Raw genomic sequence first — 25,568 nt, forward strand, 5'->3', positions numbered from 1 at the left:
TTTACTTCACCAGAGCAGGCCCTCCATGTTTTATCACAGCCAGCCTAAGGACCATTTAAGGTCTGACAGAAAAGCCTTGTCTCCTGTATGAAGACTCATAAACAAAGTGGTGGCAAAACCCTATGTGTGTTACAGGAAAAGGATTTGCTTCAGCTGCCTAAAAGATCCCTTCACTACATAAACAGGCCAATGGTGATTTTTTTTTTCACACTCTCTTCCCTTCCTCTCTATACTACTATCTAGTTGCCATGGTACCTAATCTTTTCAATCTTTTTTCATACGTCCCGCCCCTTAAGATGAAAGCAGGGCGATCTTTTTCTTACAACCCACCCATTCCAAGGAAAAGGATTGGTTAGATTAATAGATAGATCGGAGTGGGATAGGGTAAATTTTTTGTCCGTCTCTCTTTGAACACCGCGGCCGCCCATAGGCTCGATTCACCGTCGCTCCAAAAAAGGCAAGCGACGGTTGGCTCGACTTGTCTAGCATGGGCCCCTCCGCGAAAGTCACGATTGGACGGCCGCGACGGGGCGGCCCCGCCTTTTTTAAGAAGGCTTATCTGAGGCGCGTCTGGGGCGGAGCGCCTCTTTTTTTTCCCGTCATCCCTCGGGCCGAAGAGGCGGCGCTTTGGGCGCGAGGCCTGTGTGGTGTGGTGGCTGCGCGCGCAGCTCCCCTTGTCTCCTCTCTGTGTGGCGCTATTCGTGCCAGCCGCGGCGGCGCGTGTGAACGGTCCGACTTGTGTCTCCTCCTCCGTTTCCTGTGGCGGCGCGTTCCGTCGACGTCTCTCTCATTTCCTCGGTGCTCTAACGCCCGGTTTTCGCTCGGTGGGAGGTGGACATGTCGGCCACGGCTCCAGCTCCTGCGGAAGCGGCCGCTGGTGGGGGCAGCAGCGGGGACAAGCAGCAGTCTTCCGCCGCCGCCGGCTCCTCCTCCTCAGCAGCCGCCGCCGCCGCCTCCACCACGGAAGGCTACGACCTGCTGGAGAAGTGCGGGGTGTGCCGGGAGCGGCTGCGCTTCGAGCGGGACCCGCGCCTGCTGCCTTGCCTCCACACCGTTTGCAAGGAGTGCTTGAAGGCCGAGCCCAATGCCGCGGCGGGCAACAACAAGGAAGGCCAAGGTGAGGCGCCAAGGGGGGGGGAGTGGCGGGGGGTGGGTGGCGCAGATCCCTTTGGAGAAAACGGGACGGGGAGCAGCGAGCAAACGCATCGTTGGTGCAAAAATGCCTGCTCCGCTTCCCGACCGGCGTCTCGTGTGAAAAGATGGGTCGTGATTTTCGTGCCAAGACTTTGCAAAGGTGGGAGGGTGGGGAGTAGTGAGTAAACGGATCGGGGATGCTTCGTGCAAAAATGCATACTCTGTGTCTCGTTTGAAGGAGTGGGGTCGTGCCCAGACTTTGCAAAGGGGTGGGGGGTTGGGGTGTAGGAGAGGTTGTCCGTGCAAACGGAGTTAAAAGGAGGGGGGGGCGTGGAAAGGAAAAAGGCGTGGACCGAGGCTGCAGAAATCCCCGGGGAGGGAGGTGGGAGACTGTTGCTCAGAAATGGAAACGGGATTTTGGGGAGGGGAAGATCCGGATGGTGCAATCATTAAAAGGGGGGAGGTGAGAGAAGGGCGCTCGGCGTGGACCGAGGCTGCAGAACCTCGGGAGGGAGGCGTGGCCTGGGTTGCTCAGAAATGGATCGGGGGGGGGGGGGAAGAAACGGGATTTTGGGGAGGGGAAGATCCGGATGGTGCAATCATTAAAAGGGGGGAGGTGAGAGAAGGGCGCCTGGTTGACGACCGCGGTGCAGCTAGGGAGGCGTGGCCACGTGCATTCCGGGGGGGCATCGGCAGGGGTGGGAAGCGCGGGTCTCGCGAGAAGTGGAAGGGGAGGGGGTGGAAGGCGACCAGGAGAAGGCGGGAGCTGCCTTATCTATCTATTGCTTCCTTTTCCCGCCTTCTTGCACCGCATTAGCCCGTTCCCTTCTCTCTCCTACCCCCCCCCCCGCCAAATTCCTTGCAAACCACTTGTATCCAGCCAGCGTTAAGGATTTTATGTGCGCGCAAACCTGCTATAACGCAACACAGGAAACAGTGGGTTTATTTGCTGGCTTTCTGGGCTTTGCATTCTCTTTCCCTCCTGCCTTTAGGTTTAAGGGCTCTTGCATCTCAGAAATAAAGTTTTCTAGCTTGTGTACGTTTGTCAGTGCAAACAATCTAACAAACATCCATTCAGAGCACATTTTAAAACGAGATTGGCAAACCCTTCAAATTCCCAGAAGTGAGTGCAAGAGGTTAGTAGGTCATGCACTGAAAAAATGGTAGCCTCATTGCAGGGCTGCCATTCCCATGTACCAACCTGCGCATCTCAAAGACGTCACGCAGTTATTTCTTCTCGGTTTACTGTGATTTACTGTGACTTTTTTTCTTGTCTGGAACTTGGCTTGCTGATGCACAGGTGAAAACCTACTGATTTCAGACTGGTCTTTTGCGGTCTCAGAGCAGATTTTCCCTGCCTTCAGCTCTAATTTAGGAGCACCCTCCTAGCACCACTGTCAGTAGGACCCCATGGGGCTTGTCTTCTCCGGCCTTTTGGAACACTCTAGAGCTGAACTTGTCTTTCTCTCCCTAGTCTGCTAGTGCTTTTATCCTTTGCTTTTCACAAATTACATTTTGCAGACCCTAAAACCAACAGGGAAAAGACTTTGTGGCCATAGGAAGGAAAACCTTTGTGTTAGCAGCTAATCTGGAAAAGTTCTGCTATTCAGTGCCAAGGAGGTCATGTAACATTTTAGGCAGTGTTCCTGGATAAGAAGTTTGTTTCTCTAAGGACTGTTGAGGGCTGCTTCTCTAATGCTACGATTTGGGATCAGGAATATATTTTGTACACGGTATAAAGGAGTTTTGGGCTTCGTTTGCAGTAGGAGTCAGTGGATGAAGGGGTACCTCAGGTTCTTGGGCGCCAGCAATGGAAGGAAAGGTGAAATAGTTCTTAAGGCTCCATAACTGTTTATTTAGACTGAGTTAAATGGATGGATGTTAATTCTAGGCAGAATTATTCCATTGTTCAGTGGAGTAGACTTTAAGTATCTCTGCCTAGGATTGTGCAAGTTACAGCTTGCAGCATCTTCATTGCCCACATACAAAAGCCAGTGTTTTATCAAGTTTGCAGCATCTGGATTGCCCAAATACAAAAGCCAGGAAGTCTGACCAGAATGATACACAACGGTCAAACTTTTCCATCAGGCTGGATGTTTAAAAAACATAACCCTCATTATCTTAAGATTGGGCTCCCCCATCCCTCAATTTTTAAAAGCATCCAGCCTAGTTAAGAATTCTGGAGAATCAGAAGGTGCATAATTTTATATCCGTTTTGGATTGATCTTAAGGAGAGGATACTGAGGTTGATTCTGTTTTTGCATCTTGTTTGATGGCCTTCTGCAGTACTGTATACATGAGAAAGTCAAAGAGTGAGTTCATTCATCCCACGGAATAATTTAAAGCATCTCCAGCATCATTCACTGGTAACTGGTGGCATTCTTGCTATGAGCCAAGAGGAGAGTAATGGCAAACATATTTTAAGTTTAAAAAATCTCTCTCCTCTTTGAGCACCTCTTTATGGTGAAAGGCATGCATGTTTTCTTACTGGATGCAGTAGACATTGCAGCTTTTCATGAGTGATGAGGGAGGTTTTAGGTAGTGTTTCATATGGTATTTTAAAAGGAAGCTCTGGTTGTAACAGTGGATATGGTCTGAGCAGTTGGCAAAATTTCTGGCTCCTATTTAACTAATTGCTTTATGCCCAGGGAAAACAGGAAATGTTACTGGCTTGAACGTTCTGTTTTAATGTATGTTATTCTTTGCACAGGTCAGTTTATTTCAGAAGTTCTGATTCTAACCAAAGGCCTGATTTCTGCTGAAACAAACACCTTAGTCTTGAGCTTTGCGCTGAGGGAATTTAGTGGGAGTTGGCCTTATCAGCAATCTTAATTCTTTTCCCCAGGCTTCCAGTGTCTCAAGGACAATATGGGATGCCTCCAACTATGCGAAGATTTAGCTTTTTCTCCCTTCCCCCATTGCAGAGAAGGATTTGCCTTCTACCTAATGGCCTCAGATTCTTTGCTTTGTAAAGCAAATGAGGACAAGATGGGCGGAAGAATTTTGGGGGAGGTATCTATCATTTTACAGCAGTCATCCTGTTGTATACAAGAAATTATGTCTAACCAACTTTGCAGGGTGGTTGGGAAGACAAAATGGAGAGATATGAAGGAAAAGGGTCCCCCCCCCACCTTTTTTCCAGTAACATACCGAGAAACTGGGTCCTTGACCCAGATACTCTCAAACAGCTGAGTTTTAAAAATTTTATTAAAAAGAAAGAAAATACAAACAGGTTTCTCTCTCAGCTCTGACAGTTCCAAGCATATAAAAGCAATACAGTTGAAGACATCAACTGGATCTTAGAATGAATATGAAGTCTTTCTCTAAGGCTCTTTCCGCACATGCAGAATAATACACTTTCAAACTGCTTTCAATGCTCTTTGAAGCTGCGCGGAATAGCAAAATCCACCTGCCAACAGTTGTGAAAGTGGTTTGAAAGCGCATTATTCTGCATGTGTGAAAGGAGCCTCTGTCTGAATCCTGAATAATCTTAAATCTCATGTCAGGGTTTTATGGCATCTCTTCCTCTAGTCCTCAAAGAAGCAGATGCCCCCCCCCCCCCCAAAAAAAAATTATTTGTGATTAATACCTATCTGTCTGGTTTTAGATGTTGCCATTGCAAAACCCAATTTCCATTTGTGTAAACACAAACACAGTATACAACATTAACGAGGGCCAAAAGGTTGTGTTATTTACGACCTAAGACCAAGTGGTTGCCATAGAAGTTAAATTATTTCTAAGTAAACTTCAGGGATATATAGACTATATATAAACACACAATATCCTAGTTTGTTTGAGCACTTTTCCTGCAATGGAAATGAGATCCTGAAAGGTGAATACTTTACTTATCAGCTGTTAACTGCTGAACAGTTTTGGTTTAATCTGGTCTTCTAGGTAACTGAACATTTCATGCCTGCTAAGAAATAAGATTCTAAACTCAAAACAGTTCTGAATTAAACTGAAAAGAAAGGGGTTGATTTCTGCAAAAAGAGAAAAATGAAATGGACTAGTTCTGCATGGGGAGAAAGGACTCTGTTTACATGAAATAATGTTTACTGATACTAAGAGGAAGGAATCCCATTGTTTTCTAGCTTGCCATGACAATGGAAACAGGCAACGGAGGATAATGCCAGTTCACCCTCATGGCTGGAAAGGAGAATTTGAAAAAAAAAGTGTGGTTCCTTGCATTTCTTGTCTGATTCATCTTTTTACAGTGGTTGACTGTCCTGTGTGCAAACACCAATGTTACATGAAGGACATTGTGGAGAACTATTTCCTGAGGGATGGTGGCATAGAGCCTCTTGGGGATACCAGAGATGCTAACCAGGTATGTAGCCTTCCCTCAGAAACTTCCTGTGTTTGTAAGAAAAGCTTGCTTTGTGCCAAAGATCTCATCAGATCTGAGAAGATAAGAAGGGCTATCTCTAGTTAGAATTTGGACGGGGGGCCTTCAAGGATGACCAGGAGCTTGATGCAGAGGAAGGCAATGGCAAACTACCTCAAAATTTCTCTTGCCTTGAAAACTCTACCAGGTCGCCATAACTAAGCTTTGACTTCACAGTACAGTCATTCACACCCCTTGGGATTGGCAGAAGGGTCCTGCCTGGGTTCTCCTTAATTAGCTTAATCGCATCCCTTTTCCAAAGCAGTGTTGTACCAGTTGTGAAGACAATGCCCCTGCCACCAGCTACTGCGTGGAATGCTCGGAGCCCCTGTGTGAGACATGCGTGGAAGCTCACCAGAGAGTGAAGTACACCAAGGACCACACTGTCCGGTCCACAGGTAGGCGGCTGAATACGGAAAAGGCCACCAGGGTGGTTTATTTCTTCTTTTTTATTCCATCTCATGAATCGTGGTAGCATGTAAGGTTCCTTTGAGTGGGATTGTGGAAAACATCCATGGATGTTTGGAGGCCTGAGGAGGCATGGAGGAACCAAAATGACATATATGAAACCTTGCTGATCTGTCTTCATGGCTGATAGAAAAAGTTGAGCGTCACTGAGTTGGAATCTCCGGATTTGTCGCCTAAATCTTCTGTGGTGCCTTTGTTCAGAGGAAGCTGCTAACTATAATGGAACAAATCCAGAGTGTTGGGCCCATTTGGTTCCACTGATCTCCAGTCTTTTGCTTACCTAAGTGAACAAATTTTTGCTTATGAACAATAGCTGGTTTTCAAGGCGCTGGCTGGTGTTGTTTTCCTGAGTTCATGGGAGAAAGATCCCTTCTCTAATTTACTAGTATTTTTCACTGGTGGAATTTTAAAACGTCAGTTGAGTCAGAAATTAGACCTGAATGAGACTGGTGAAAGGAAGAAAGGTGCTTAATGTAATGTCAGAATGCTTGAACGTATTTCAGTCAGACATATTAAGAGATTCTGAAAGGTGTTTGGCTAGGATTATAACTTTTGATACCTGTTCACTCAAGATTTTGATTAATGGGGTTTTTAACACCATTTTAGAGCGTTTTTAGTCTGAAAACTGTTACTTCAATGCCCTCCGTGGTCTCTATTGTTACGCTGTGGCTGAATTTTTAAGGAATGCAGAACTGCTTAATGTTTTGTTTTTATTATGTTTTATTTTGTAAAACTTGCTGAATCTTGCTCTGCTCCTGTTCTCTACCCCTGAAGAGTGGTACAGAGCCTGGAGTGATAAGAGGAAGGCTTAATTTCTTCATAGTGGCTGGCAGCATGCAAGAAACCATTATGGTAACCCTTAAATGGTGGATACTTACAGTCTACAAGTAGTTTGTCCTTTGTTCTTTCTAGGCACATGCAAGGCCCAGGAGAGAGAGAAGACGGTCTACTGCACTGTCCACAAACATGAGCCACTGGTGCTGTTCTGTGACACCTGCGACACTCTGACCTGCCGGGACTGCCAGCTGAATGCTCACAAGGATCATCAGTAAGCATTCCTGTCGGGCACCGTGGTAACAGTGGTTGAAGTGTCAGGCCAGGACTGGGGAGACCTGTATTCAAATCCCCTCTCAGACTTGAAGTTTACTGGGACACCTGGGATCACTTTCTGTGTCTCAGGCTAAGCTGTCTTACTGGATGGTTAAGATAAACATGGCTGAGGGGGCTTTCTGTGGAGAAAGGGTAGAATACCAATGGGATAGATAGGAACTTATTGAGTGTTACTTCCGTGAACCAGAAAGAAAGACAGTGTATAAGTATTCTCCCCTGAGCTAGAGGACATCTTGTGAGTGGTTCCCATTGTCCACTCAGGGAGGCAAGAAACAACTTTTTTCCTGTGGCATGGGATTGCTATTCATGCTTCCAAGGAGAGTATCACGTCTACCCTGTTTGTTTCTTTGCCCCTCTGCACATTTGCACTCTCTTTTTCTTCCCCTTTCTCTCCTTACTTCTAATTCCCCCAGCCTAACCCTTCACGGAATTGCGGGCCCCTGTTTTCTGCCCTTTTTCCCCACCTCCTTCACCCAGAGCTTAAAACTTAAAAGCTGTGTGCAAGTTCATGTGGCCACCCCCAGAGTCAGTTTCCCTGTGCTGTTTCTCTTAAGGTGTAGCCACTTATAACTTCTTTTGTAATCATCTAAATTTATCCTTCGTATAAAATTATGAACAGAATTGGCTGCACCCAACGAGTAGGAATCCTGGGCTTCTTTCTCAGGCTCTTCCTCCTTCCATACCCCAATCCTATTGGATTTATGGCAGTGGAAAAGAAGCTGCCCCTGTGTGTGTTTGTGAGAAATAAAAATTTGGAGATACCTCAATAATCTGAAATGAGTAACTTGGTTGTGATATGAGTAAGCAACTGTACCTCTTACTTCCTCCTCCCCATGTCCAGATTGGCATTTTTATAACTGGAGGAACAACAGCATGCATGCTTTCTAGAGGGGCACGGATTTATTGTGGGACAGCTGTGAAAGGGCTATTGCCAGATATGTGAGACCATCCTCTTATTCCTGAAGGTACCAGTTCTTGGAGGATGCAGTCAAGAACCAGCGCAAGATGCTGGCCTCATTGGTCAAGCGCCTTGGCGATAAGCACGCCAATCTCCAGAAGTCGACCAAGGAAGTGCGTACCTCGTAAGTAATCCTTTCACTGACGGCCTCGGGGAGAAAGTTAAAGACTGGTGCTATGAAGCACCGGAAAAGACGAGAGCAGCTCTTTTTATGAAAACGGCTATGGAGAAGAAGGGAAGGCTATACTAAAACTGTATTGTGTCAATTCCTCCCGACAGAATCCGGCAGGTGGCGGATGTACAGAAAAGAGTACAGGTAGACGTGAAGATGGCCATCCTACAGATCATGAAGGAGCTGAACAAGCGAGGCAAGGTCCTGGTCAGCGATGCACAGGTGAACAGGTGGTTTGGGCTCTGCACTTATGGCCCATGGTTTTCTGGGAAAGGGCAAGGTGGGAAATTAAGCACCCTCTGTTAAAATTTTATTTGAAGCTGGAAATAGTGGTAAACAGCCATGTATCTGCAGTTGCTGACAACCCAAGTTGTAATTTTTCTCTCTTTCTCACAGTACTAGAACCAGGGGGCATACATTGAAAATGATGGGGGGAAGAATTAGGACTAATAAAAGAAAACACTTCTTCACGCAACGTGTGATTGGTGTTTGGAATATGCTGCCACAGGAGGTGGTGATGGCCACTAACCTGGATAGCTTTAAAAGGGGCTTGGACAGATTTATGGAGAAGTCTATTTATGGCTACCAATCTTGATCCTCTTTGATCTGAGATTGCAAATGCCTTAACAGTCCAGGTGATCGGGAGCAGCAGCAGCAGAAGGCCATTGCTCTCACATCCTGCATGTGAGCTCCCAAAGGCACCTGGTGGGCCACTGCGAGTAGCAGAGTGCTGGACTAGATGGACTCTGGTCTGATCCAGCTGGCTTGTTCTTATGTAATTTCAGTGTCCCTTTAGAATGGTAAAGGTTTCATAAAAAATACCACTTATGGCAGAAGACAGTTTAATAACTGGCACGAACTGAGAAACAGCATTGCGCGACATGTTGGGGGAGGCTGACGCACAACCAAACAGGAAAGGGGTCCGCTTCTGTTGAAACGGTCACACGGATTGTTTGCTTTCCCCACCAACGTTAGAAAATCACTGAAGGGCAGCAGGAGAAGCTCGAGAGGCAGCACTGGACCATGACTAAGCTCCAGCGCCACCAGGAGCACATTCTGCGCTTTGCAAACTGGGCCCTGGAGAGTGACAACAACACGGCTCTGCTGCTGTCCAAAAAGTTGGTGAGCATGCTAGTTTTCTTCATGATATGACATCAGCTGATGAGTCAGTAATGACCCGGTGCGTGCACAGAGTACAACTGTTACCCTTTCAGGAAGTTGCTTTGAATTTTTCTCATGTTTGGGTGTTGAATCAGATATTGATGGCAGCCTCTTGATGTGGTTGATCCCACCTGGTCTTAGGGTTCCTTTTTGGCTAGCTAAGTGGGGCCACCCCTACCTGAGATGAAGCAAGGAGTCAGCTGGCACCTATCTCTTTCTCCATTTCAAATCTCCACAAAAGATTGGAGTTAGCCAGCTACAAAATTCCCTAATGGTGGAAATGCCAGAGGTCCTTAAGCAATACTTTTTGCGTGTAACGAAGTGCCCTTCTCTCTTCCTGCTGTAGATTTATTTCCAGCTGCACAGAGCCCTGAAAATGATTGTGGATCCTGTGGAACCTCACGGGGACATGAAATTCCAGTGGGACTTAAATGCCTGGACCAAGAGCGCGGAGACATTTGGTAAGCTGTGGTGAAGGGAAGTGGTTCTTGCACGCTTGGGGAGAGGAATGGAAGGAGCTTTTGGTTTGGGCGCATTACTATTATGGGAACGGGTGCAATGCCCATTCCACCCTCTGTACCACCTTGCTTATGACTCTAGTTACAGAACTGCAGTTCTGATTCGATGTACATATCATAGCCAGTTTGATCCAGCTGGTATCCAAACTCACTCAACTTTCCTCCTTGCTACAGGGCCTATCCTATGTGGCTTTTGACCATGCAGGACCCAACACAGATTTTTTTAATGGTCAAGGGAAGCCCCTTCTCCCTTTCCCATCAGTAGAATAGCTGTTTGGCTCTAACTCGTTGTTTTCTGTCGGGTGATGGTTTGGGGGCGACACGATGCACTTGCTTTAATCAGGGTTCTTGTATAGACTTTCAAAGAGAAGTATGGAAAGTGGCCCAGGGACAAAGTGGGTTAGATCCACCCCAGCTGGTTTGCCAACTCACCTTAAGTGCGAAGGTGTACCGGTTAAGAGCAACAGCCTCAAATTTGGGAAACCAGGCTTGATTCCCTGCTCCTCCACGTGAAGCCTGGTGGGTGGCCATGGACCAGTCACAGCTCTCAGCCCCACCTACCTCAGCAGCAGTGGCGTAGGAGGTTAAGAGCTCGTGTATCTAATCTGGAGGAACTGGGTTTGATTCCCAGCTCTGCCGCCTGAGCTGTGGAGGCTTATCTAGGGAATTCAGATTAGCCTGGACACTCCCACACACGCCAGCTGGGTGACCTTGGGCTAGTCACATCTTCTCAGAGCTCTCTCAGCTCTACCTACCTCACAGGGTGTTTGTTGTGAGGGGGGAAGGGCAAGGAGATTGTAAGCCCCTTTGAGTCTCCTGCAGGAGAGAAAGGGGGGATATAAATCCAAACTCTTCTTCTTCGTCTTCTCACAAGGTGTCTCTTATGAGAAGGGGAAGGGAAGACGATTGTAAGCCGTTTTGAGACTCCTTAAGGTAGAGAAAAGCGGGGTATAAATACCAGTTCTTACTATTTTTATAGCCCTCTTTTCACATGATTTCCTTCCATTTAGGTCTCTTGAGCCCCAACATAGCCTGTTTCAGTAGATTTGTGTGACCTGCCTGCATAGCAAATGGGACTGCTCATCTAAAAAAATGTAAAAGCAAAAGAATGACTGAGTTTTGGCTGCAAACAACCTAACACTCTTTGTATCTCCTCCAACCTAGGTCAGATAATTTCGGAACGGAGTGGCTTGCCAGTGGTGCTCAATGCCCAGCCCTCCCAGCAGCGAGCCAATGCCACTGGTGCTGTGCCCGGTTCAGTCAGACAACCTGGCATGCCACCTTCCCAGGTACTTCTTGCTCCATCTACTTTCCCCTGTAAAACCTCTTTTTAAAAAATTTGGAATTTTAAGAATAAACAAAAATACAAGCCAACCGTGTTCAATACAATGAGATTTCAAATGTCTCCCCTGATTGGGAGCGTTACAAGGAAAATCTTAACTAAACATAGGACTTCTCTTTCCTTACTTTAATGAAGATTAACATTACCTAACCTAAATAGAAGGGCTCGTACCGTAGACATATTCAAGGAGATCACATCACCTGTTCGCTAAACAAAGCATGCGTATACAAAACTCTGTTAAACTATATTAGTTTAAGCAAAAAATTCTCTAGTGGTTTTCAAATTTCCTCTTTCTTCTTTGTGTTTTCTGTCTGTAACGATAATGACAATAGGTCTTAAATCCATAAGCATATATTTTCCAACCATTCATCTGCATGAGAAACTTCATTAGCTTTCCATTTCTTCACTATAGTTCACCTTGCTGCTGCAGAGAGATAAGCTATTAATTTTGGTTTGTGGGATTGGCTTCTAATTCTTGTAAAGCCTCTCCTGATTTTTAGCCAGGTGTTGACTGGTCCTCGTAGAATTGGAGATGTGTCTGCACAGCTGGCAGAGTCTCTAAGGAGTGGCCGGTGCTTTGAGGAGCTCAGTTCCTTTAGTTACAGGACTTTCCTCTTCTTTCCTTGTAGGGTGTCCAGCAAATGTCTCTGCAGACAGGCATAATGAACAGGGCCTCCAACAGCCAGCAGGGTGTCCCTGACTGCTACATTAATGATGCCAGTGCCTCTTCTGCAGGGCAGGTGAGCTTCTCTCCATGGCAATGGAAGGATGCCCAGATGGCAACCGTTGCATTATAGACTGGAAGTAGCAGTTTCACAGCAGGTAGAAAACAGTGGCAGTTTTCTCCAAAGGGCAGGAGGATTTGGTGTCAAGCTTGTCCTGTTCCTTGTTTCTGCTCAAATCGGGGAATCTAAAGCTAATGCCCCCAGAGCTAAATGTGGCTTGGTTCAGAACCAAGCATGGTTTTTAAAGAAAGAAAATAAGCATTGGAAACAAAGGATACATTGGAACAGCAAGTGCTAAAACAATCAGTGTAGGTGAACTTATGAGCTGTTTTACAAAAAGAAAAAGGACAGAACTGAAGAATGGCCAGTAATCAAAGAGTGAACCATGCACAGATTTCTACCAGTGCAGTAGAACATTGGTACAGAATACTTACGGGAGACCTCAGGTGCATTTCTTCCAGGGAAGAGCTAGTGCTTGGTTTGCAGAATATTTGTGAATCGTGAAACCGTCACGTCAAGTAACGTGGTATGTTTTCCGTTTACCTGACCAGGATAGCTCAGGCTAGTCTGATCTTGTCACCTCTTGGAAGCTAAGCAGGGTTGGCCCTTGGTAGTGTTTGGATGGGAGACCACCAGGCAGAACCAGGGTTGCTATGGCAAACCACTTCTAAATGTCCCTTGCCTTGAAAACATGCGGTCATCCTAAGTTGCCCTGCAACTTGATGGCCGCAAAAAGTTATAAAAATAGGCTCTTTGATCCTCTTGCTCTTCATTTTTTGCTGGTTTGGCACTTTGATTATGGAAGTCTGTGCAGACTTGGATGGTTAACAAGCAAGAGTGCAGAATAGAGGAAACGAGAAAAAGTTGCAGGCTGTTTTGAGTCCACAGCTAGTTCCCAATGTAGGACAGGTGCCCTGGTGAGGCTGAATGTCCTAGCTTTGCATCTTTAAGAGCCAGGTGGCTGTTTTTGATGTCAGAGACATGGCAGCCTGGCTCTAAACTTGAACGTGCCATGTAAACTGGAGCACCAGGAAAAGGGATTTGCTTGGTTATTCTGCCATGCCATGTAACACCATTGTAGGGGCTGATGTTCTCATCTGGTTGCGAAAATGCCAGGGCTGGTCTTGTTCTTGGCAGTGCTGTGAGAAAGTCTTCCTAGTATTTTTTTGTAACGGGGCAGGGAGAGGAGGAAAGCAGTTTGTTCCCTTCCTTTCCCCACCTTTTCTAGCACCTCTGTTGCTGCCAGCAGACAGTACAGGGCTTTTTCCTCTGCTGACATCGCTGTGTTTGTGTTTGTCAGGGGATTAGTATTCGCCCCTCTTTTGTGAGGAGCAGAGGTCTCTTACAAACTTTTGCGCTTTCAAAATATACAGAAACCTGTGATTTTGTCTTGATTCAGTGGTCTACTTTGGGACCACCAACTGTATTGTCAGAGGAAAAGAATCCTAAAAAGACTTCTAGTTAGGAAATCACTTGATGGAAAATCACTCGCAGATAAAGTCTCCTGCACCAATATATTATAAGTTTCTTGGGTCTATGGGCAACTGAAATCTCTCCTCCCTCTTTACCTAACTTGGCATTCTGTATCTCTTAAACCTGGCTCAGTTCTCTTTGGGCAAAGCTTTAGGCTTTCTGTGTCCTTGGGGTTAGCTCACAATATCATGTTTTTTCTACATGCCTAAGGAGTCCCCCGAGTTTGCAACCCCCCTGCCCTGTTTGTGGATGGCCCTGATTTAGCCTAATTTAAAGGGATGTGTGTCTCTTTCTTGACCTCACTTTGTTCTTTTGCAGCCAATGGACATCGACGGCTTTGGAGTTGGTAAGTAAAAAAGGGGGAAGGCTGTTAATTGGGGAGCCCTTTTAATGTTTATGGGGAGAGGGTGGTGGGTTAATCTCTCTCTCCCACTGAGTGCCAGACATTAAGAATATGAAGGCCTTGTAGAAAGCTCTCTTTGTGGCAAATATTATTCTGATATTGTATTCCTCTCTCTCCTCTGTACACAGAAGGATATTCTGGTGATGCAAATGTGTCTGGAACTAAAAGGTATGGTTTCTCTCTCTCTCTCTCTCTCTCTCTCTCTCCCCCCACCTCCCCCATTTGCTAGACTTGGGCATCTGACCCGCCTCGTATCCCTTAATTTCCCAACCACATTTTAGGAATGTTGTGTGTTTGGTGTCTGGGGTCTGTGGACTGTCCTGAGTCTCAAGCACAAACAAATATGATTTTTAGTTTTTATAGGTGTGTAGATGGCAGTGCAGATACAGTATAAGACTGGCTATCTTGGTACAGTAGGACAGTGTTTCCCAATCTGTGGGACAGTGTTTCCCAATCTGTGGGTTACAAAGCCTTGGAAAGTGGGCCGTCTGCCAGCCTTCCCTAATGGTCTCGCCTCCCCTTTTCATTGCTATTTCTGGTATCTTGAGAACCACGATTTGACTGAATCTTTGGTGTTATGCTTCAGTTGGGCCTTTTTTTTCTTTCACACCATATACATATTGATCAAGTCAAATGTGTCCTGATGGTTATTAGACTGAGCTTGGCATTTAAGGGGGTGATTAGGAGATTTGGGGAAGGAGAGGTTGGTCAAAGTCTAGAATGCAACCTCCATATGAAAGGTTGCATATTTCCAAATGTACTTTGCTTGGGGTTTCATTATGGGGCCAGCTGCACGCTTTGTGTGCTGTTTGCTGGTTTCTCAAAAACTTCTGGTTAGTTGCTGGTTTCTTGAAAACACCTAGTTAGAAAATAAAATTCTGAACTGAATGGTAAATAAAATGGCAAATAAAATTCTGAACTGGGTGGCAAGGTTATAGCTTGCCTAGAGTATCCTAAAACCTTCGGCGAGTGCCAGATGGGTCACCATACCTAGTAATTTGGACTTTGGGGTCACCCTGTGGAAGAGGTTGGTAACTGTTGCTCTGGGATGTGCATCCATTCAATGTCCCTGAGACATCTCTCCTTTTGACTATTCTGCCCAGCTATTTTTCCTTTTTAAATTACCTTTATTGCATTATAAAATTAAAACAAAGTCTTCAATTTCTGGTTACATCCATACAGATTCACAAATAACAACACTTCTTACATACACTGACACGTTATAACAGACTCAAACTTCCAACCCTTTGTCCCTATCACAAATCTTTCTCAGTCTCTTGTCTTTCTTTTCCCTGCCATTTTCACATTCCACGGTTCAAAACAAAAGCATCATGTTTCGACTTCTGCAGGATTTTTTCTTGAAATTAATAGCATTGAAAGAAATGGGTTGGCTTTTTAAAAAGCTATGCAGACGTTCGTTTTAGGTAGGGGAGGAGATATTTGCAGACTGTCCATTAGCATAGATGGATCCTGTTGATTTTGGCAGATGATTTTAGCATTCATAAGAATCTCCCTTGCACTGAACAATGATTGGTCTGCTGGAGCCATCCCCCCCACCCCCCAATCTGACTTGGTTTTTCACACCATCTGCTTACTGTCTATTTTAATTAGAGATGTTTAGCACCTTCTGTATAAAACCAGATGCTGTTACCACGAGCATCAGCCCCTTTTCCATACACAGGAAAATAATAACGTCCATATAGGTACTGTAGTAAAACCTCCTTAAACCAGACAGCCTACATGTTTAAGCATAAAACAAGTATTTGAGGGGAAATTCAGAGCAAGTTGAAGCAGGGCTCTTTCAGACATTGAAGAACTGGAAGTTGTACAGGTTTGTGCAATCCTAACACTGAAGGTTGTTGCCTTCAACCCTGTGTGCTTGTGGTTGTGGCTTAGTTCATGCTTCTGATTCTCTCGGTATCTCTGCCTCAGACCCCGTGGCCAAGATGGAGAATCGGGTGTCATGCGCAAAGTGCCCCGCGTAAGTCTGGAGCGACTGGATGTGGATTTGACCTCTGACAACCAGCCACCCGTCTTCAAAGTCTTCCCAGGCACCTTCGACTGAAGATTACAACCTCATTGTAATTGAACGTGGGGTCTATGCAAGCGTTGCATAGCCGTCGCCTAAATTAGCAGGGCCTGGCAGCGGCCTCCACTGCGGTGAAGGTAAGCCCCTTTGCCCTTTGGAATTGAGAGAGCAGTGCTCTTCTTGGTGCAGGGGAGATTTTAGCATTACATGGTGTAGTAATCCTGTGAGAGCCGGCATAGTGTAGTGGTTAAGGTGGCAATCTAGGACCTGGGAAAATGCAAGTTCGAATCCCTGCTCTACCATGGAAACTTGCAAGTCACCCACTCTCTATGCTATTTTCTCCTTGCTCCATTTACCGGTGCCCCAGCAATTTATTTGAGATCCCAGCAAGGCTCTTAGAACTGGAATTCCTGTCGGGGCTCTGCCAGAGACCTCTTCTCCATGCTCTTGATTGCCCTAAACCCCTTCTAAACCTGCACTTGCTCACAGGAGGAGCAGATGGAGGCAGCAATTGAACACCCTGCAGCCGCTGATGCTAAGGACACCAAGCCCATTCTCCTGCCCCAGGATGCATCCCTGGCAGAAGGCTCTTCGGCCACCCGTCTCATCTCTCCCAGCGGCAGCAGCAGCTCCGCCCTGGATATGCAATCTGTTCAGAGCCACGAAGGCACAGCCAATGGGGAAGAAGCTGCATTCTGCAGGGTCTGCCTGAAAGCCGGCGCTGTCGTCATGTGTGATGGATGCAAGAAGTGCTACCACCTGGATTGTCACCTGCCTTCCCTTCAGGACATCCCCAGGTGCGAGCTTCCCCTTCCCTGTTTGTCTCGGGAGTTGTGAAGGGCTGTAGATGTTACTGAGGAAGGGCTGTAGATGTTACTGAGGAAGGGGGTGATGGGGGCAAAGGTCACTTGGGGACTTGAGCATTCTCCTTGAGCCCTTCCTCATTTTGTTGTCCTTGCAACTCCTCTCAGGACAAGTCTTAGTTTGGTGTCAGGCTAGGATCTTGGATTCAGATCAGAAACCTGAATTCAAATCTGATCTCTCCCTACAGGTCTCTCATGACCACTTTTTCTTTGAAACCCAGTAATGTTGTGGCTATAATTTTGGGAGATGGTCATTTTTTAAAAGCCGCGTTTGCCTCCCCGCTCGTCACTTTAGGGTTTTTCAAATCCCACTTCCTGTTCAAATTGACTTTGCAAATCTTGAGGTTCTCCTACATTTAGAGAAACAGCTTTCCCTCTCTGGGCTCAGTATGTGTAATTTTTGGGATCTGCAATGGTTACCCTTTTCAGAATAAAGATGACGAGATTTGTGAATTCATCTGCCATTTCCTGAATTATCTTTGTTCCAGAATGCTTCTCTTGGGTCCAAGTGCCTACCTAGTTCTCTCCCCAAGGCATTAGGACCCAAGCAGGACATTCTAGAACAAAGACAGTCCAGGAAATGGCAGATGAATTCACTAATCTCCTGTCTTCATACTGAAAAGGTATGAAAAGGGTACCTGAAAAGGGTATAGAGTCAGGTTCAGTGCAAGAAGGTGATGAGAGATGTAGAAAACATTCCGACCGCTCGTGCCAGCTAACTTTTGCAGTGGTAAAGAGGGTAGACAACTTCTGGAAAGATGATAGGATGGAGCTGTAGGCTAAGTTGTACGCGCAAGGTACAACTGTAAATTTAACGCTGTGAATTTAAAGATGCTGTAAATTTAATGCGGTGAATTTAAAGATGAAAATGAAGGAAATTTGTACCCACAGGCTACAATGAAAACTTCAAAAAATTAGTTCTCCCACTGGAGTAGCAATTTACTTTAAAGTAACCAAAATAAATTTATAATTTTACAAACAGTAACCAAATGTTTTGGAAAATTGTTTTCGTTCTCCCATTGGAGTAATATATATAAACATAAGTTAGAACGGCACGGCAAAGTAATCTCAATGTAAATATAACAGCTAGCCAAATTCTAGATAATTAACCAACTGGCCTCGTTAAACTTCACGGCTGTTCTGAAAAGAAACAAAATAAAGACTTGTTACAAGGAATTACAATTTACATGTGAAACTGATTTCCAAAACATACAAATACTTACAAAGGCAGGTCAGGGTTTTTCAAAATACAGTAATGGTTACAATCTACAAAAAATAAGTTAACAGTTGTAATTATAGCGTTCAACCAGTAACAATTTGATTATTTTATAAAGGAGAAAAAATGCCAAAATACCAGTGAGGACAACGCTCTGCAATTGGTTTGTTATTATGCCTCTCGAAATGTCCTTAATACCACAGCTTCTGCGTGCTGCTGGGTACTGTGTCTTCATGGTGTCAGGCTACTAAGCTAATGGTTCTAATAAGCAGCAGGGTTTGCCTCTGATGGTGCTAATAAGCAGCAGGGTTTGCCTCTGATGTGCAGACAGGGCACTTATAACATAACAGAGGAGAGGGGTGGAACCTTGCGATTAAAGACCTTGCTATTTCTCTTACTTCTCCCCCACAGTCAGGAATGGAAGTGCCTGCTGTGTGAGCAGCCAATGGCCGCCAGCGAAGAGGTCGGAACTGCCTTGACTGCGATCTCCGTAGATGGCGACCAGAGCATCCTCAGAAATGCTGACCAGCAGGTTTGTCAGTGGTGTGGGCGGATGATGCACAGTGTGCTGTGGTGTGCTGTGATGCACATTGTGCTGTGGTGGAAAGGGGCAGATGGCATGGTGGGGCCGATGGACGGTGTGCACTGTGCGACTGTGTTCGTTATTGCATTTAATCCCCCACCCTTCTTTCCAAGGAGGGTCCAGAGTGGCTCCGCTTTATCCCCACAATAGCCCTGTGAGAACTTGGAGCAGCCCACCTAGACACTGAGCATTCCAGAAATGTTTTAAGGAAGGCTTCTTGGGACAGCTCGGAACACTTTTGCTCATCAGAAGATAACCTGTTGGTGGTTCCTGGCCCTAAAGTTATCTTCCTGCCCTCAACTAGAGCCTTTTCGGCTCTGGCTTAGTGGAACTCTCTTCCGAGTGAGATCCGGGCCGTGTGGGATCTGATGCCATTCTGGAGGGCCTGTGGTTGAGGGCGCACTGATGGTTTCCGTCTTGCTGACCTCCATTCCCTTTTCTTACCTTATTTCTTATTGCAAAATCCCTATTTATTAATTTATTAACTCTTTCCTTGACTTATGATTGGGACTTTCACTAAATCTGGCGCCGTGTAGTTTCATTACCAGTTATCAGTTTAAAGCAGGATTTTAATGTATTCATGCTGGAACCTACCCTGAGCTCGACTGGTTAGGAAGGCACAGGGTGTAAATCAAACATTGTTTCAATTTTGTCTGACATTCCAGCTGCCAGTTCTTTAGCCGGCTTCATTACAATTTGAGCCTCATCCAGAGGCCCTGGACGTTGTGATGTATCAATGTTCTAATCATGTGGATCCCAGCAGGGCTGCCCTTTGAATCTGTTTTGTCGATTTGAAGATGTTTCAAGTGCCACGCTAGTGTTTTCGGGATGGCGCCCAGCGTGCCGATTACCACTGAGACGACCTCAGCTGGTTTGAGCCATAGTTGCTGAATCTCAGTTTTCAAATCATGATATTTAGTGACCTTCTCATGTTCTTTTTCAATGACCCTGCTATCCCCAGGTATTGCTGAGTTGATGATGGTTACTTTCTTATCCTTAATCATTGTGATGTCTGGTGTGTTATACACAAACACTTTGTCCTTTGGGATTCAAAAGACTAACCTTGTTTTCTGTGACTTTGCCTGGGCGATGTTCCCACTAGTTTTTAGCCATCCTGATACTATCATTATTGTTTCAGTTTTGTTTAATTATACCTGCCCATTCTTTGGCTGGTTGTTGGCCTTTCGTTACAATTCAAGCCTCTCCCATAGGCCTTGGACGTTGTAATGTATTTGTGCGGATCCCAGCAGGGCTGCCTTTTTGAATCTGATTTTGTCAGCTTGAAGGTATTTCAAGTGCAGCCCTAGCGTTTCCGGAATGGCACCCCCAGGGTGCCCGTTGCTACTAGGACGACCTCAGCTGGTTTGTACCTTAGTCTCTGAATCTTTGTTTTCATATTATTATTGCTGATACTGTAGTTATTTCAGTGGGGAAGCTGGATCTCTCTCACCTCTTCTTGTCTCCCAACAGAGATGTGAGCGAGTCCTCCTTGAGCTGCTGTGTTACGAGCCTTGCAGGCCTCTTCACCGACTCTCTAATGCCACGGTGAGTCTGGATTATGAGCCACTATGGGCATTTTATAGCTTTGAAGAAATGTCAACTTCATTATCGCCATTGAGGCATTTCTGGTGGGTGCTAGTGCTTTTCCTGCTGCTTCAGATCTTCAGAACATCTGGGAGGCTGGTTCTAGTTTGGGGGTCTGGCATTCAGGGTGTCAAGGTCTTAGGCTTAAGGCTGAAGAATGAATGACCTCAAGGAAATCTCTGTTCCATAAAGTCATGAGGCCTTTGTGTAAATGTTGTGTTCATTTCTCAGTCACATGGGGGGAAAACGGAGGTAATAGGGAAACCACTTATTGTGGACAAGGCAGAGCTCTAATGATTGTGTGAGGCCCTGGCCAGTGGAGGCGGTTTTCTTTCTGAAGTTGAGGTTCAGGATTCCTTGCCCATGGTGTGGTTTGTCTGGCCTGCCGGGATCAGCTAGTGAAACAGAGTAGAAACTAAATCAGTGGTGGCGAACCTATGGCACAGGTGCCAGAGGTGGTACTCAGAGCCCTCTCTGTGGGCACTTGCACACAGAGTTCATCATGTGGGAGGGGGGTGGAAAATCACACCCCCCCCCCCCCCCGCACATATTTAGGCTGGCCTGGGCATGATCCTTTATCTGGGAGTAAGCTCGGTTGCTGGCAATGGGGCTTGCTTCTGAGTAAATCCTCCCAGGATCGTGATTCACCCATTTGAAGGATTGCAGTGGCATAGGAGGTTAAGAGCTCGTGTATCTAATCTGGAGGAACCGGGTTTGATTCCCAGCTCTGCTGCCTGAGCTGCGGAGGCTTATCTGGGGAATTCAGATTAGCCTGTGCACTCCCACACACGCCAGCTGGGTGACCTTGGGCTAGTCACAGCTTCTCAGAGCTCTCTCAGCCCCACCTACCTCACAGGGTGTTTGTTGTGAAGGGGAGAAGGGCAAGGAGATTGTCAGCCCCTTTGAGTCTCCTGCAGGAGAGAAAGGGGGGATATAAATCCAAACTCTTCTTCTTCTCTTGTTGCACGGTTGCTTAACCAAGCTTACTCCTGAGTAAAGTGTGCCTTGGAGCCAACCAGTTTTTCTAAACTAAAACCTCAGTACTCAGGTTAAATTGCCGTGTTGGCACTTTGAGATAAATAAGTGGGTTTTGGGTTGCAATTTGGGCACTTGGTCTCGAAAAGGTTCACCATCACTGAACTAAATCAAGGAACTTTGTTTTCTGTGTGGCTTCTTTCTTTGTGAATTTTGCTCTGTATTTTACTTGCTGTAATATTTCTTAATAAACGATGTTCACACTGCCTGGGTTCTTCATGCCTTAACTTTGCCATACATTGGGGCAGTCCCTGACTATACCCTGTTCAGGATGAAGATGACAGGAGATTTCTGAATTCTTTTTTTCTGGAATGTTCCGCTCAGATCCTAGTGCCTACCTAGTTTCCCCCCGAGCCAGAGGACACCTTGTGGGTGGCTCCCCTTTTCCCATTGGGGAGGCAAGAAATAGCTCTTTTTCCCTTCCTGTTGGTGGAACCGCCCCCTAGTCCCCAGTTCATTTCAGTTCTGTCCCCAAGGCACTAGGACCCAAGGGAAGCATTCTAGAACAAAGACTATCCAGGAAATGGTGGATGATCTATTGTCATCTTTATCCAGAACAGGGTATAGAAGGGGCTGCTTGGTGCAAGGGAGAATACTCTGGACCTTGCAGATAAATCCCTACAACTGGAGAGGTGGCAGTAAATTAAGGCCCTTGTCTGCCGTGGGCCTGGAAACCGCAGGAGGAACGGCAGTTGGAGAGGAAGAGTCCTGTCTTTGGCAAACCTAAATAGCCCTGCACTGTTATATGATGCAAGGCAGACATATCCAAACTTCCTATCCATTCCCAGTTTCCTCTTGCAAAACTCTTGATTGCTTCCCCAAACTAGAAAGTTATCTGGCTGGCAAGATGAGCCCTGTTGCGTGCATTGTGGCCTCTTCGGGCACTCATGTGAGCAGTCTTTCCGTGCGGCTGCTTGAAATGAGCTGTTACATTTCGCTGTGCACCCTGATGGTGTGTTCTTTTTCTCATGCATCCCCAGGAGGGGCAGAACACCATTGACCTGACCTTGATCAGAGCCAAGCTGCAGGGGAAGCTCTCGCCTCCTTACACCTCTCCTGATCAGTTCGCCGATGACGTCTGGAAGATGTTCAGGCAGTTTAACAAGCTGACAGAGGTGAGGCTTTTTCATCCTCGAAGGGAATGGAGCGGACCTGCTCACTGGAGAAGGAATGTAGGAGCTGGAGAACCAGTGCCAGTTTTTACAGGATGCTGAGCAGAAATAGTCCACCTAGGTTCAATTGGTGGTCTCCCAAGTGGCACCCATGAGCATGATGACACAGATTGATGCATGTTCTGATGGCCACGTGTTTATTTCCTCGAAGGATAAGTCCTGGGTTTCTTCTGCTTTCCCTTACGGGAGCAAGAGGTCCTTTGGAGCAGTGGTGGGATTCAAGTAATTTAACAACCTGTTCCGGTGGTGGGATTCAAATAACTTAACAACTGGTTGTTTACAAGCACCATTTTAACAACCGGTTCTGCCGAAGTGGTGCGAACCGGCTGAATCCCACGGCTGCTTGAGAGCCATTGCGTCATACATGGGGCCTGTAAGAAAGTGATGTAAATCAGAACCAGTTGCCTCAGTCATCCTCTTTAAGACCCTGATTGCCTCCGTCTCCCACGACGGGCTGTTGGTTTTTTTTTTGGTTTGCCCCTTAAGATTTGTTATGGAGCCCTACCACTTCCTCAAATTCCAATTGTCTCAAGTTTGGAGGCACTTTAGGCTGGGCTACCTGATCCGCCCATTAAGTGTATGCTTTTCTCAGAGATTAAGCCATGCATGTGTAGATTCACATGGGCACTTCAGTGAAACTGAATGGCTTGTTAGATCAGTTACGGTTGCTTGGACATTAAGAAAGCCCCTGGACCTGTTGACTAAGGCTGCCACAATTTTCAGTAACTTGGAATAACATTGGGCACCTGTTTTGCCTGGTTTTGCATGAGTACCACCCAATAGAAGTGACAGTGAAGAAGACTCACAGCAATCACTATCTACTTGTTATAAGTCTTGTTATAAGTATAATCCGTGTCCAAAACTGCACACAATACAACAGTACCACAAGGTACCTGAAATACAGACCCTTATAATGCTGATAAAAATTATGTGCAGTAAGTGTCTTGTAGGTGTCTTGAGAACATCTGTTTACCTACTTGACTACCTGGTTGTACTTATTATGTCTTAGTGTAGGATTCTCTTGAGTTATTATATGATATTTATTCTATTTACAGGCTCCACTAGCCTTGAAGCTTGTACAAGACAGGTACCCATCTAGGTTTCAGTTAGCTTAGTGAACTTTCTTTGTATTACACAGGGCCTTTCTTTTGTACTACACGTGATTTTTGTCAGTATTAGGGTCTGTATTTCAGATGCCTATTGTATTGTGGTTTGGGACACGTATTATACTTACAAGGCCTCACCTGAAAGTAGAAAGCAATTGCTGCGAGCCTTCTTCACTGTCATTTCTGTTGGGTTGCACTGTGTGTGCTGATCCCCTCTTAATTCACATGGTGCTCTCACGAGTACTAAGCGGAGTACTTTTGCATATAACTTGCCTTGCCTGCCAAGAGGGGATTCTTTGAGGGGGTCGCATTCCTGGATACTGACCTCTTTCCACATGACTCTATTTCCCCCTCCCAGGACAAGGAAGATGTCCAGTCCATCATAGTGCTGCAGCGCTTCTTCGAGTCCAAGCTCAACGCCGTCTTCGGAGACCGCAAGTTCTCGGTGCCGGCAGACCCCATCAATGTGGACGAGCCGCAGAGGGGAGAGAGCAGCCTCTCTCTCCACAGCTCCCCAGCCACTGACCCGGGGGAAGTCGCTTCTTCCAAACCTGAGGGGAGTGGTGGGGATCAGGGAATGGCAGCATAACAGACACTGCCTGCTGTGTCCTGGACCAGCATTCCACGGAGGAGGGGCAATGGAGGGAAGCAACCCCCCCATCTGTCTCTGCCCCTCCACTCCTTCTGGTCCTTCCTTAAACTCTCCCCCTTCTGCACCTCTCTGCCTTTTTTTTGGAGAGTTATTGTAGAATTTGACTGCTTAGGTAAATGGTTATAAATGGTTTGTCTCTCTTCACATTTCCCTTTTTTTTTTTTGCTTGTTGAGTTTTATGCCCTTGTTCTGGCAAGTATTTTTTGTACTAAAACGAAATTCAAGACCTTCTCCCTTTGCTTGGCCTCTTGTCATCCTTTTTCTTGGAGAAGGGGGAGCAGGCAAGGGAACGTCTCTTTCTTCCATCCTTTTATTGCTCTTTATTTTGTTCCTTTTCCTCCCCCAACCCAGAGAAAGCTCGTGTGGGGCCACATGTAGCGTCGATCGACACGTACAGGCAGTTCTCAGTTAGTCTCTGGTAGATTCTTAACCATACCAAGAGTCAAAGGGACAGTGTTGCAATTTTGGCTTGCGATGGGAGACACAGAATTCTGCACACTGGTTCCTGACCGGCTTTGCCAGCCTCAGCATAGACGTTTGCTGCCCTCTGATTTGACAGTTGTAACTGGTGTTGAGCCTCCACGATGAGCTGTTTTCTGAGGCGATTATTAGTCTCACACAGAATTTTTTTTACCCCCTATGTCCCAGTAGGCCGCTTCCTTCCCCCCCCCCCCCAATTTTGTTTATTCAAGAGGTGCCCGCAAAGGTAGTAGTAGTTTTTAAAATCCAGTTTGGTCCCCTCCGTGTAGCCGTATTTTCTGGCTGTACGTATTATCAAATGCTTTCTGGGCCTAGTAGTTTTTTCCACACTATCTCCCAAGAGCCGTTCTCATGAAAGTGTGCTTTTTTTTTTTTGGCTTATGTATATTTTAGAACTTGCTTCTTCCATGGTCAAGAAATAAAAACTTGTTTGCGACTTGGGTTTTGGTTCATGAAGAAGTGTTTTGATTCTGGAGGGATCTGGCTGGGTTCATATTATCCTGTAGGCATAATCCAGGACTGTCAAAGGGGTTTTTCCTATGTTTTGAATTGCTGTTTCTCATTTGCCATTCTGGGCTCTTGTACAATTACACCGTGTGGCTGACAACCCAAGCAGCTGAATCACTTAAAAAGGAACACAGAGTTTCCCTATAAGCAAACAAAAGACAAAAGTGGGTCGAAAATAGACACTCTGATGTTCTATTGCAGTGATTCTTTAACTGCAAACATTCAAAACATGAAATCAGGATAGTTTTCATATGCAGTATGCACAAAATAAACACAGTTTTAACAAAGTTGGATCTCTTGCCTAGATATTAAAAACACAAATCACTCCTAACCACTGAGCAGTGGTTAGAAGTTAAAATGGGTCATCCATGGCAGCTATTTGAATGGAACACCTCAGGAATACCAGAGGTGTGATGTGGAGGCAGGTAATGGCAGCACTGTGTAGTGGTTAAGAGCAGGTGGATTCTAATCTGGAGAACAGGGTTTGATTCCC

At 46.0% G+C, this 25,568-nt stretch overlaps 1 protein-coding gene across 1 annotated transcript; it reads left to right on the forward strand.

Annotated features, from left to right (window-relative positions):
- Positions 1-813: 813 nt before the first annotated feature.
- On the forward strand, positions 814-25,009 carry TRIM28 (tripartite motif containing 28; the record flags this gene model as incomplete). Its single annotated transcript, XM_048516464.1, is given in 20 exon segments — positions 814-1,117; positions 5,349-5,461; positions 5,784-5,916; positions 6,899-7,034; positions 8,062-8,178; positions 8,334-8,448; positions 9,202-9,348; positions 9,734-9,848; positions 11,070-11,194; positions 11,877-11,987; positions 13,764-13,791; positions 13,977-14,016; positions 15,781-15,904; positions 15,906-15,950; positions 15,982-16,014; positions 16,367-16,674; positions 18,368-18,488; positions 20,010-20,084; positions 22,139-22,273; positions 23,795-25,009. Coding segments are annotated over 20 exon segments (2,556 nt in total), but the record flags the coding sequence as incomplete, so codon positions are not given.
- Between the last annotated feature and the right edge of the window lie 559 nt (positions 25,010-25,568).

Source organism: Sphaerodactylus townsendi, linkage group LG15 (assembly GCF_021028975.2).
Source record: "Sphaerodactylus townsendi isolate TG3544 linkage group LG15, MPM_Stown_v2.3, whole genome shotgun sequence".
NCBI classification, from domain to species: Eukaryota; Metazoa; Chordata; class Lepidosauria; order Squamata; family Sphaerodactylidae; genus Sphaerodactylus; species Sphaerodactylus townsendi.